The sequence below is a fragment of the Pleurodeles waltl genome, chromosome 4_1 (assembly GCF_031143425.1).
Source record: "Pleurodeles waltl isolate 20211129_DDA chromosome 4_1, aPleWal1.hap1.20221129, whole genome shotgun sequence".
NCBI lineage: Eukaryota > Metazoa > Chordata > Amphibia > Caudata > Salamandridae > Pleurodeles > Pleurodeles waltl.
The window spans coordinates 782,121,397-782,133,735 of NC_090442.1; the positions used below are offsets into that span (position 1 = coordinate 782,121,397).

A 12,339-nucleotide genomic window follows, 5' to 3' on the forward strand; every position below is an offset into this window, starting at 1 on the left:
GATGGGGGCACAAACTCACACAGGTGATTCTGCTATGTGATACAGCAACACTGGTGGACCTTGGAAGGCTGCAGGGACTCGCCAAATGAAACTCAATAAGTATCTCCACGGTCGGGGACCTGTGTGAAGGGGGAGATATAGTTCTCCTCTGGAAGTGGTGAGAGAATATAGATTGGCAGCCACAGAGACCTACCAATACCTGCAGGTCAGGCATGCCCTACGATGAGTCCTCCCCTTTGGAAGACAAAGACTGCTGATTGACCTGTGCCCAAAAAAGCCATATCCCTGACGTATAAAAACATCCAAAATTACTCGCCTGACACACAACAACAGCTCAGGGTGCAATGGGAGGAGGAAATAGTGGAACTTGACGATGGAAAATAAGAAGAGGGACTCAGGGCCCCGAAAGAGGTTACTATAAAATCAGGGTTCCAAATGGTTTAATTCTGGATACTGCATCATTCCTACTACTCCAGAACAACCTTAATAAAAATGGGAAGGGATACGTCAGACCTGTGTCCACGAGGATAAGGGCAGGAAGGAACCTTTCCTCACATCTTGTGGGCTTGCACAGTGCTGCAGACATTCTGGGCAAAACTCAGTGAGTGTGTGATGCATGCAGGAGGGAAAGGTTAAAATAGAGCAGTAAAAAGATATATGTTAGATGTGTGGGGAGACACAGAGGCTCCAAGATACTAGAAGATATGGACAAGTTTAGGTCTGAGGGTAGCAAATAAAAATATCTCCAGATCGTGGGGGGCCATGGCTATACTGGACTTTGAAACCTGAGTAAGAAATATGGATTGGTGCATGCTGGCTGAAAAAGTAACATTTTAAAGCAGGGACTGCCCAAAGAAAATGGAGAAACTCTGTGATAAAGCCATGGAGGGCAATGAATCAGTGCATTGTATCGATGTCCCTGATTTTACCCTGGAAGACTAATGCTGAAAAAGGGCAGATATAGGGAGGGAGAGAATTAGTTGGATAGGGACGTCTGTTCAATGATGCCGTGCTTGGTGTATGAGACAGTGAAAAGTTGTATTCATTGTCTCTAATAAAAAGATGTTCAACCAAGCCCGCTCAAGGGGACTTGTAATTTGGGCCTACGTGTATAGTTTACCAGTCCGTTTATAAGAGAGTTCACTTTTTCAGAACAACACTCTCTACCCATACCCACCATGCAGGTGTTTTCAGTATTTAAAGTTTCAGGGTACCAGAGTGAACAAAAGTGCAAGTGCTTTTTCAGTTTTGCGTCTTATTCCTTGGAATAAACTCCCGGGTTATCAGTGATACGTCACTGTAGGCTGATTTAACATTTGGAAAATATGTTAAGAAATGACTATTTAATGCTAATTGCTCGGATTAAGTGTATTTCTTTGTAGGCACTATTGCCTACAAGACTGACAACAAGGTCCATGAAATCCAGTGGGCTGCACCCTCGCTTCACCAAATGATGCATTCGTATTTGTTGCTTGTGATCATTACTGAGCCCAAACCCTTTGCAATCTTGACTATGGCCAGACGGTTTGATCCTAGGTACCAAGGGAGAATCAAGGCACCAAGGGAGTACTGACTGGCCATTGGGCCTGACAGGGAGGAGAAAGTACAGAGCCATCCACTGTTATACCCGGTACTTCTAATGTTCCATGGGACATAGAAGGGAGGCTTGAGAATACCTTTTGGCGTCGGTGAGCAGTGCTATGTTGACATGCCGACTTTGTTTCCCACCGTGATGTTTCTGTTGTTGTGTTAGTGAAAGGCCAGAGGAGAGAGCTGATTGTTGCCTGCTTGGTATAATGTACACTTGCATTTTGGTGGGAGGCGTGGTGCAGAATATGTGTGTTTGCATGTTGATCATGTGCGGTTGTACCTTGCTGTGCGCATAATTACAGGCGATAGGATGTGTAGAAACAGGTGCTTCGTGCGCTGCGTTGGACCGCCACATGCTGTCCGTCTCTCACCAGCCCCAGATGGCTGGGGGAGAGAGATCTGTGAGGGGAGGAGGGGCACAGGGGCGAGGGGAGGGAGATCGGGAGGAGTCTGTAGAGGGGATGGAGATGTGTGTGCCTTCTTTCATCCGATGCCATCACGACCAGATTACAGGGAACTTGCCGACACTTGCCAAGAGCCGCAGGGAGAGGCTGGCGCTCACTGACAGGGGAGAGCTTCTGCTGAGCGCAGCGCCGGCTGTGGCAGAGATACTGATGAGCCTTCGCCGTGGGACTCGGCCGTGGTCTGGCATATGCGCCCTACCCTCTGCCCCGGTGGACCAGCACGGCTGCTGTCCTTCGCCAGAACTGAATGTCACTGAGATGCAGCAGAGGGGCGTGGGTCGCCCTGGCTGCCGTCAGGGGGCTGCTTGAGGAGAGACGAGATAGAACAGCAGAGTCCCTGGAAGACTGCCTCGGAATCCAAGAGGCGCGGGTGCCGAGGAGGCGGGAGTGGTGGCAGCAGTGACAGCCAAAGCTGTAATTTCGGTGTCACTGCAGAAGCGCGGTCTCTGTGCAGCGGATCCGGCTCCGACACCTGCCCGTGGATTTTGGAATTGACATGCTTCGTCTTTCGCCGCTTGAAAACCCTTCGTTTCATCCTGTGTGAATCTTCTCAGGAGGTGTGTCCTCGGCTCTCACCCCCGTTCCTGGCAAAGGAGGATGGCCATGCGCACGTGCAGTGGGAAGCTCGCACCCATCGCTGAATGATCTACAGCAGCAAAAGGCACTATCCCCAACCGCGTCCCTGGACTGCCGAGGCCTGGGGTCTTGTGTTTGAGCTGTGGAAGGGCGAACGGTGCAGATCGGATGTTTCACAGGAGCCCTGCGCCTCCCTTCGCTCCCTACATCTCGGCTTTCTGCTCCGTCACAAAACACTGGTCTGCCTTCTTCACACAAATTACTGCAGATAATCAGGGCCCGCGAAAGCTCATCTCCCGGTTGGAGACGCCCCGAGTGGGGTCTCGACAGAAGCACAGGCAGCTCCAGCTGAAGCACTGGTTGCCAAGGCAACGGCAGAGCGTTGCATCCAGTACTGTTCAGAAAGAACCGATAGAAAGAAAAATCAACCCAGAAACAGAGAGAGCAAAAACAGCAAAAAACAGGGCATGAGAGACGGGGGGATATATTGTGGTCAGGAGAGGAGATAGAAAGTAAGCGTGCTAGACAGGTATGCATAAGGAAAAGAAAAAAAACGTTACAGAGACATGCTATCATCAAGAGAGATGCTGTAGAGCAAGTGAGCCAGGCAGGCAGACAGACAGAAAACACCACCAAGAGAGAGCATAAAGAATGCGTGTTCCTGACAGAAGAGCATATGAGGGTCAGACAGGCCTAGATAAGAACATCAGTAGAAGAGAAAGGAGAGAGGAGCTGGAGATCGAAGGCACCTGCCATTCTCCTATACTGCATTGGAGTAATCCAGCAATTTAGGAAATCCACACAAAAGAGGAAAAACAAAACACGTGGTAGGTCATAAATAAGGAACAGAGACGATCAAGTCAAAATAGCCAAAGATCGTAAGGCACAGACTGAAACGAAGACACAGAGAAAAGAAGAGACACGTAACAGTAAGGGCGGGGGGTGGGCGAAAGGACTGCAGAAAAGAGAGACTGAGAAAGAAACAATGCCAAACAGGGAAACCTAATACAAGCCAGAGCAGAGGGCCCCTAACTGAAAATGTTACGATGAACTCCTGAACTGCAGATATTGCAAAAGAAAAGGACTGCTGGACGATTCATTGTGCCTGCCAAAGCCGACCTTCCATTCCTCCTTCACCCACTGTCTCATTCCTGCTTTCAGACTTTTATTACTGTTTGAGGACAACTTGTTAAGTGCCCCATTCCCTTATATAAATTGTTGCTGCTGAACTGTATGTAGCTCTAGGGTCTTGGGTGGGACCTTGAGCTGGCTTAACTGGTGTGTCATGGGGTGTCGCCAGCCAATGGAGTGGGATTTGTGGTGTACATGTTGCAGGATCTCAGTAAATGCTTCATGGAGTAGTGTGACCAGGAACATGAACTGAGGGTGGTTCACTTATGCTTCTTACCTTAAGAGACATGCTTTCCATGGCCAGAGTGTATAGGTCTTGCTCTCGCATGAGCCTTCAATCATACTCATGGCCAATGCACAACAAGTAACACCATGGAAACCACTGACACTGTCACAGACTAGTCTGAGGAAGTGCCTTAAACTTTAAATGAACACTCCTTGAAACTTCCTTTACTCTACCCTGCCACGATGCAGAAGCTGGAAGGGTGCTGGGAGTGGGTTCATGAAGTGGGCTGGATGAACAAAGCTCTCTGATCAGCTGATGGTGCCTCGTGGTCACACTCAAACACATTGTTTGGACCTTTCAGCTCATCAGCGAAACTGGAAGGCTCTACTATCCTAACCATGAAAAAAAATCCTTCTAACCGTAACCTGAATAAAATGCTACAGCAGTGTGACACCTCTTCTCGGCAGTATGAAGAGATACAGGCTGTGGAGAAGAAATGGTATATGCCCCTGGTGACCCCTCGTAAACTTCTGGAGAAGAAATCCAAAGTACCTTCTCTTTTCCTTTCAGCTCCACCTCCACCCAAGAGGGCCCCCAGCACGACTCTGACTCTGCGCTCCAAGTCCATGACGGCCGAGCTGGAGGAGTTGGGTAAGAAATGCATGATGCACAGGGGATTTGAGGGGTGGTTGTAATATAGACAGTGGGCGTGCATGAACGAACAGCATGCACACGGGAACCACAAGGAGAACACACAGGGACGTGGATAGAAAGGCATGTGAACATCACATAAGGTAATCAATCTACACCTGAACTTTACATGAATAATGGCAGAGGACCAAGGACAAACACACATGCTCCCACACACGGACATACGAACATTCATATAGTGAATGGACATGAACTTCACAGAGACAAGCACAGAGGCACATACAAATCATATGTACAGTGATAGACGAGAGGGGTATAGACATAGATACAGCACACAGATGTACACTGGCACACGTCCATCAAGTGTTTACATACACATTACAGGGACACATTTATTGGCACGTAGTAAGTGACCACAGATGCATAAGAAGAAAGCAAAGGCAGATGAATATGGACATCACACGAACAAACTCAGAAACACATCACATGGATAAGCACAGACACGAGCACAAAACAGGGACAAAGAGAAGGTTACCCACATGTAAAGTAGCTTTCACGTTTGGGTATGCTCAGCAGACTTATATTCTGAAAACCTCTTTTCAGTGGTCCTGGGGGAGCCTGGAAAAAACTTCTAGAAACCTTAAAAATGCACTTGTGGTTTCCCCTGAGTTAACCAAGACTGAAAATTTTGAAAAAAGGGAAGAACCTTTGTGAAAGAAGGGGTTGGTGCTAAGCATTTTGATTTTTTTTGCAATGATGTTTGTTCACATTTTTGAAAGCTGGGGAGGCTGCACGGATAACAGAAATCTCAGAAGAATACTCGTGTTACATAATTAACCCGTAAAGAAAGATGTCAAGGAGGGGCCCTCAGATAAATAGTTAATGTGATTATATTATTACATTTGTTGCTTTAGAGATTATTTTCTAAAATTAGGAAGTCTTGTTTACTTTATCTATTCTTTGCCATGGTTACAGAATAGCACTCTCTAATCCTTATATTGGTCAAATTCTTATCAATTATAGTAAGTAATCCATCCTCTTAGGGATAGTTTGATGGTTTGCAAGTGGTGGACTGACGTTAGCAAAATATATTTAAAGGCCAGGAACATATATTTATAATGTATGTAAAATCCTGTTTTTTTTAATACAGTAACAAGCAATAACTACCTTAGATGTTCAAAGATTGCCTTCATTTGAACATATTTTCAAGACCACTCAGCCTGTTTGAGTGTCCGTCCTGGCATCACTCCTCAGGCAATAGTGATGGTGCAGCATCTTGTATCCATTCCATGGTACTTCCTTACGGATTTGAGCCAGAAAATCTGCTGCTGTGAATTTTTCTCTTGTGGGGTGTGTGCTGACTCAGCCTGTTACCTTTTGCAACCACAAAGATGAGGTAGCCAACCAGCTCTAACTTTTTTTTGCTAAGACGTTCTTTTTTGGTCATGCCGTAAGCTAGAAACAACCATGATGTTAACACAAATTCCTTTCAACATAATAGGTTAAAGATTTTTGACGTCTAATGAGTTGATGTTTTTTTACAGCTGTATAGGTCAGGTATTTGAATGAAACTGGTAAAATGACAGCTTGGTTAATGTGAATTTTAGAAATTGCTCTCAGTTCTGACCATCAGGTGACTGCAAATGAGGACCTCTTTATTATATAAGTTGTAAGACTGTTTATCGGTCAAATGAGCATGAAACTCATCTACCCTCCGTGTTTGAGGTGAATGTTACAAAAGAAAGGAATTTTGAAGCCAAATATTTCAATGGCAGATGTACAAAGTTTTTTTGTGTTTGCAAATGGCCTGATTCGCAGAATCGAGCTGTTTGTGAATGTAATTAGGCATTTTCTAATGTAAAAACACCAAATTGCGATTTGGTAACCTGTTACCAAATTGCAAGTTGGGGTTGCAAATCGGTATTTGGAAGGGGCATGTTTAGGGCTTCCCTTCTTTATACCAATTCACGCTGGTAGGTACAAATGTTTTGCAATCAAAATGTGGTTGCGTAATATTCACATTTTACCACCAACTCAAAGTTGGTGCTAAGCCATTCACAAAAGGGAAGGGGTCCATGTGGGACCCCTTCCCATTTCAGAATGAAACATATATATACTTTAAAGAGCAGGCAGTGGTCCCAGGGGCCACTGCTTGTTCTCTTAAAATCTTAAAAAATGAAAAAGAAAACATTTTTTTTAATTTTAACAGGCCCATTTTACCAGCATTTTAATACAAAAAGATTGCTTTATTTAGAAGCAGTCACAGATATGGTGGCCTGCTGACCACAGCAGGCCACTATCCCTGTGATTTTTTTGATTCCCAATAAGTCACAAACTGAGACCTACCTCATTAATATAAATGAGTAGGTCTATTTGAAACCCTCTGGGAATCACCAAAAGTGTAAAACTCACAGTGTTTGTGAATTGTTGTGATTCACTATTTGCTAATTGCAATTAGGTAATCGCAAACACTAAGCTTCGTACATCTGGCCTTTAGCTCCTTATACTGTATGGTTTTGAGAGGGCCCAACATCGTTCTAAAAAAAAACAACCATTTATTTCCCATAGGGAGTAATTTTCAATGCAGATCTCTCAGGAAGGATAAGTTACTTATCTGTAAATCCTAGTTCTTTTCCAGGGGAATCCTCATCAAAGTCATAAGCAATGAATATTCCCGCCCACGTGCGAGGAACCCCAGAGCATATATAAACACATGTAAATACCTTAAATGTATAAGTAAAAGTAAAAATCATTTAGACAATTTTAGTACATATAGATCATATACATGTGTAAGCAATCATGCAATCTATGTTGACAAACAGGCTAAAAATTTATTATTTTTGTTAAGTTTTTCTTTAATAAAACTCTTCAACTAGAGTTAACAGCTTTCTGCAATCAAAGAAGAGAGCCTAGAAAGTATTAGCAATCTCATATATTGAGAAAAATATTCAGTGAAAATACAAAGGCATTATTAGCCAGTAGCCTGCATCCTAATTAACATAGCAGAACCAAAAAACTTGCACTGTGCCTTAAAGGTCCTTAGAACCTCCAGTATCCCATCATGCCTCAGAGGTGAGAGTTAGGTGACAGTTGGGCTACAGTTAGGTCAGTACCTTTTTCGGTGATGAGAGGAGTAGGCTAGACAATTAAACTGCTGTACCTCCAGAATTATGTCCAGGGAGGTTGGCGGGTTGCTCATGACTTTGATGAGGATTCCCCTGGATAAGAACTAGGATTTGCAGGCAAGTAGTAACTTATCTTTCTCTTCCAGGGGATCCTCAACAATAGTCATAAGCACTGAATAGATTAGCAAGCCCATCCCACATCTCTGCGGACGAAGAGGTGGAAACACAAGCAGTTTACTTGTTTTAATTAAACAAATTTCTTAAAGAAGCCTGGCCCACTTGAGTGTCTTGTCTTAGCATCTGAATCTAGACAGTAATGAAGTATGTACCAATCTCCATGTTGCAGCTTTGCAGATTTCGGAGATTGGCACATTCTTCAGAAGGGCTCTCGTTGCCACCTTGCCTCTTGTCGATTGGGCTTTAGATCTGGCAGTCAATTGTTTGTTAGCCAGTTGGTAAGCAAATACAATACATGAGACTATCCACCTGGAAATAGTTTGCTTTGAGGCAGCTATGCCCGTTCTCATGGGGCCATAGTTTATGAATAATTGATCAGATTGTCTGATATCTTTAGTCTTATCAAGATAAAACTTTAACACTCTTTTTGGATCTAGGGAGGGCAAAGTTCTCCCTGCTGGCGTAGATGGTTTGGGAAAGAACGCTGAAAGAACGAGGGTCTGATTAATATGAAAGTCAGACACCACTTTAGGTAGGAACCCAGGATGGTTTCTCATAACTACCCTGTTATCATAAAATACTGTGTAGGGTTCATTTGAACAGAGAGCCTGAATTTTGCTGACTCTTCTGGCCGAAGTAACAGCAACAAGAAAAGCTGTCTTCCATGTAAGATGCTGCAAAGATGCTTTGTGTATAGGCTCAAAGGGTGGACCTATGAGTTTAGACAAGACCACTTTCAATTCCCGTGGAGGGGAAGGTGTACGAACTGGTGGAAATACTTTTCTCAAGCCCTCTAGAAAAATCTTTAACCGCTGGCATTGTAAAGAATGACAATTGAGAGGGCGATTTTCAGTAAGCACTAATGGCTGACAAATGTACCTTAACTGATGAAAACTGCAACCCTGATTTTGCAAGGGGAAGGAGGTAAGGTAGAATAACCTCCTCTTGAGCCAGAATTGGATTGGAGCCGTTCTGGATACACCACATGTAAAATCTTTTCCACTTGAATAAATAAGAGTGCCGTGTTGAAGGTCTTTTGGACTCCTTTAGAATATTCATGCATTCCTGTGAGAGGTCTAGATGGGCATACTGCAGGAATTCTGGAGCCATGCTGTCAAGCTCAGTGAGGGAAGGTTGGGATGAAATACCTTCCCCTCTAATTTGTGGAGAAGATCCGGTCTGCACGGAAGCCTCCTGTGAGGCTTTTCTGATAGGTGGAGGAGATCCATGTACCACCATTGATGGGGCCATTATGGGGCTATTAGTATCATCCTGATTTTGGCCCTGTAGAATTTGTTGATCACTGTGTGCATTAGGGGAATGGGAGGAAAAGCGTAGAGAAATGTCTCTGACCAGTCTATCAACAGGGCATTCCCCTTTGTCCCTGGTCGGTAAAACCTGGATGCAAAGTCTCTGCATTTTTTGTTTTCAGCTGCAAACAGGTCTATCTGAGGATACCCCCATTGTTGAAAAATGTCTCTTACAATGTCTTTGTAAAGCACCCAGTCGTGCCAGCCTGAAAACCTTCAGCTGAGGGAGTCCGCTCACGTGTTCTGGGCTCATGGGAGGTGAACCGCTGTGATCAACAGCCTCCTCGCTAGTAGCCAATGCCAGATGGTCTGTGACTCTCAAGATTGAGTGCCCCGTTGTTTGTTCAGATAGTGCATTGTGGTCGTGTTGTCTGTTTGGACTAAGATGGAGTTGTCCTTGATGAATGGGTAAAAAGACTTCAGGGCTAGATGAACCGCCCTCAGCTCTAGCAGGTTGATGTGGTATTGCTGCGCCTTGTCTGACCACATTCCTTGGGCTTGGAGATAGCCCATGTGAGCCCCCCAGCCCTGAAGCGATGCACCCATTACTAGTGTTTGAGTAGGAATGCTCTGATGAAAAGAGACTCCTACTAACAGATGTTGTCGGTGAGTCCACCATCGTAGTGAGTTTTTGCCGCTGGTGAGAGAATTATTCTGTTGTCCCATTTGTCTGCAGATTGGCTCCACTGATCCTCCAGGTTCTCTTGAAAAGGTCTCATGTGTAATCTGGCTTTCTGAACAATGAAAAAGCAGGGGGCCATGGAACCTAGGAGTGATACTATTTGCCTGACCGTTGGTCGTAGAGTGTAAATGATGCTGTGACACTTCTGCGTTATTGATAATGGTCTCTCCTCCGAAGGATAGACTTTTTCGAGGTTTGTATCCAGTGTTGCTCCTAAGTAGTGGAGCCTCTGCGTTGGGGTTCGTTTAGACCTTTGTAGATTTACGTGAAGACCGAGGGTTTTAAAAGTATTCAAAGTAATTTTGAGATGTTGCATCATCTGAATTAAAGTACTGCCTTTCAGTAGCCAATCGTCAAGGTATGGGGAAATAAAAAACCTTTTCTTCCTCAAGTGTGCTGCTGCTATTGCTACACATTTGGAAAATGTGCACAGAACTGATTTCAGACCAAAGGTAGTACCCTATATTGGTAGTGGTGGGATGTAATTACGAAGCAAAGGAATTAGTGGTGTTTCACTGCCACTGGGATGTGAAAATATGCAACCTGTAGATCTATGGAACACATCCAGTCCCCTTGATGGAGTTGGGGGAAGATTTGATGAAGGGCAAGCATTCTCAATTATTCTTTTCAAATGTACTTGTTGAGATGTCTCAGATCTAAAATGGGTCTGAAGGCTCTGTCTGGGCCTTTTTTCTGTACTATGAAAATAGCAGGAGTACACTCCTTTTCCTCTCTGCGAAGGTGGAACTTCTTTGATAGCCCTTTTTTGTAGCAAAGGGAGAACCTCTTTTTGCAGGAAAGATTATTGATGACATGCTGTTTTTGTTGGTTGTACCAGAGGATGAAGTGATTTGAAACTTACAGAATACCCACTTTCGACGGAACCCATTTGTCTTTTGTTATGAAGTGCCACTCTCTTATATAGTTTGTAATACTTCCCCCCTCTGGAGTGGGTGACAGGATCAGGGGAAGCGAGTCCTCATTGTTTCTCTGATGTTTTGGTTACAGACTGATTTTGTTTGTATGTACCTCGTTCCCTTGTTTGTTTTCAGGACTGGTAGAAAGGTCATCCTTGCCTTTGCTGTTGCCTTTGGACCCACTGAGGGGTTTGAACTCTCTACTGGCGTGGACATCTATAGTATGGTCTATATCTTCTGCTGCATTCCTTGCGATTTTCTAGACCCACAGCCTTGAGTGTGTTCAAGTCAGACTTTGTTTTGGCCATTTTTTCTTCTGCGTGGGCCCCAATTAGAGAATTCCCAAAGAATGGGAGGTTCATGATGCGATGTTGTGCCTCTGGTTTGTGTCCTGTTAGGCGGAGCTAAGATGATCGTCTTGTACATATACCATGCGCATATCCATGAGCAGCTAGATCTGAGCCATCTGCAGCCGCACTGATTACATGATTGGCTACTAGGCCTCCTTCCTGTAGGATTTTTTGGAAATCGTGTCTGTCTTCTCTAGGAAGTTTATCGACAAACCTGGTTAGAGAATCCCAGAGAGATCGATCATATATTCCCAAAAGTGCAAATGCAATAGATACCTTCATAAAGGAAGCAGAGGTACCACACATCTTTCTCCCCAATGAGTCCAGATGCTTGCTTTCCTTGTCTGGAGGAACTGTTGATGAGGACGCCACTGACTGGGTTTTCCTGGCTGCAGCTGGAATGATAGAATCTGGTGGAGGATCAGTTCTGAGAAGTAAAGGGTCCTGGTATGGAGTCTTGTATTTCTTTAGAATTCTTGCCGGTGCTGCACGAAAGTATCCATGACTGGTTGCAAAAGTCCTGGAACCAGAGGTAGAAGCTGCCTTGAAGAGGAGCGATGGTGCAGCGTTTCAGATATTACAGACAATGACCCTGCAGGTTCAGGGAGGTCTATATTAAGCTTATGAGCTCCTCTAACCAACACTTCATTGAAGGTGTTTGTCGTCCACTGGAGAGACCCTTGCCGGAGTAGTGTCTGTTGACGTGGGCAAATAGTCTTTAATAGAAGACGTAGATGCTGTACACCAGGAAGATGATCTGTGCCTTTGGTGATGGGATCGAGAGGTCTGAGATCTTGACCTTGGTCTGGAAGCCTGCAGCGATCTACTCCTTGTGCGTGAACGAGGAGTCCCGCGCCTTTTTTTGCGGTACGGGGTGACCTGTAGAAGATGGTGCTGTCGCCCGCTTGGCTGGAGGCATTGGTGATGGTGTCCTTGGAAAGGATGCCGAGAGAGTATTGTGAGTCCGGAGATTGATGGGCCAGGCTCTTGTTAAGGTTTTCCAACCATCTTGGCAAAAGAGTTATAGGAGAGACTTGCTCAGACTGTGACGAGGCTCTTGAGGACGGGATAGTTGGCCTACTTGGTATAGGGTCATGTGTTTGAGGCACTGACGTAGTTAAAGTAGCAGTAGGTGAAGTT

General features: G+C 44.8%; 1 protein-coding gene across 1 annotated transcript in view; it reads left to right on the forward strand.

Annotated features, from left to right (window-relative positions):
- Positions 1–12,339, forward strand: part of SHANK3 (SH3 and multiple ankyrin repeat domains 3) — a 1,519,554-nt gene that overhangs the window by 1,280,372 nt on the left and 226,843 nt on the right. The window contains exon 19 of the mRNA XM_069229472.1: positions 4,558–4,638. Within this exon, the coding sequence (XP_069085573.1) occupies positions 4,558–4,638 (81 nt within the window). The remainder of the gene's footprint in view (positions 1–4,557; positions 4,639–12,339) is intronic.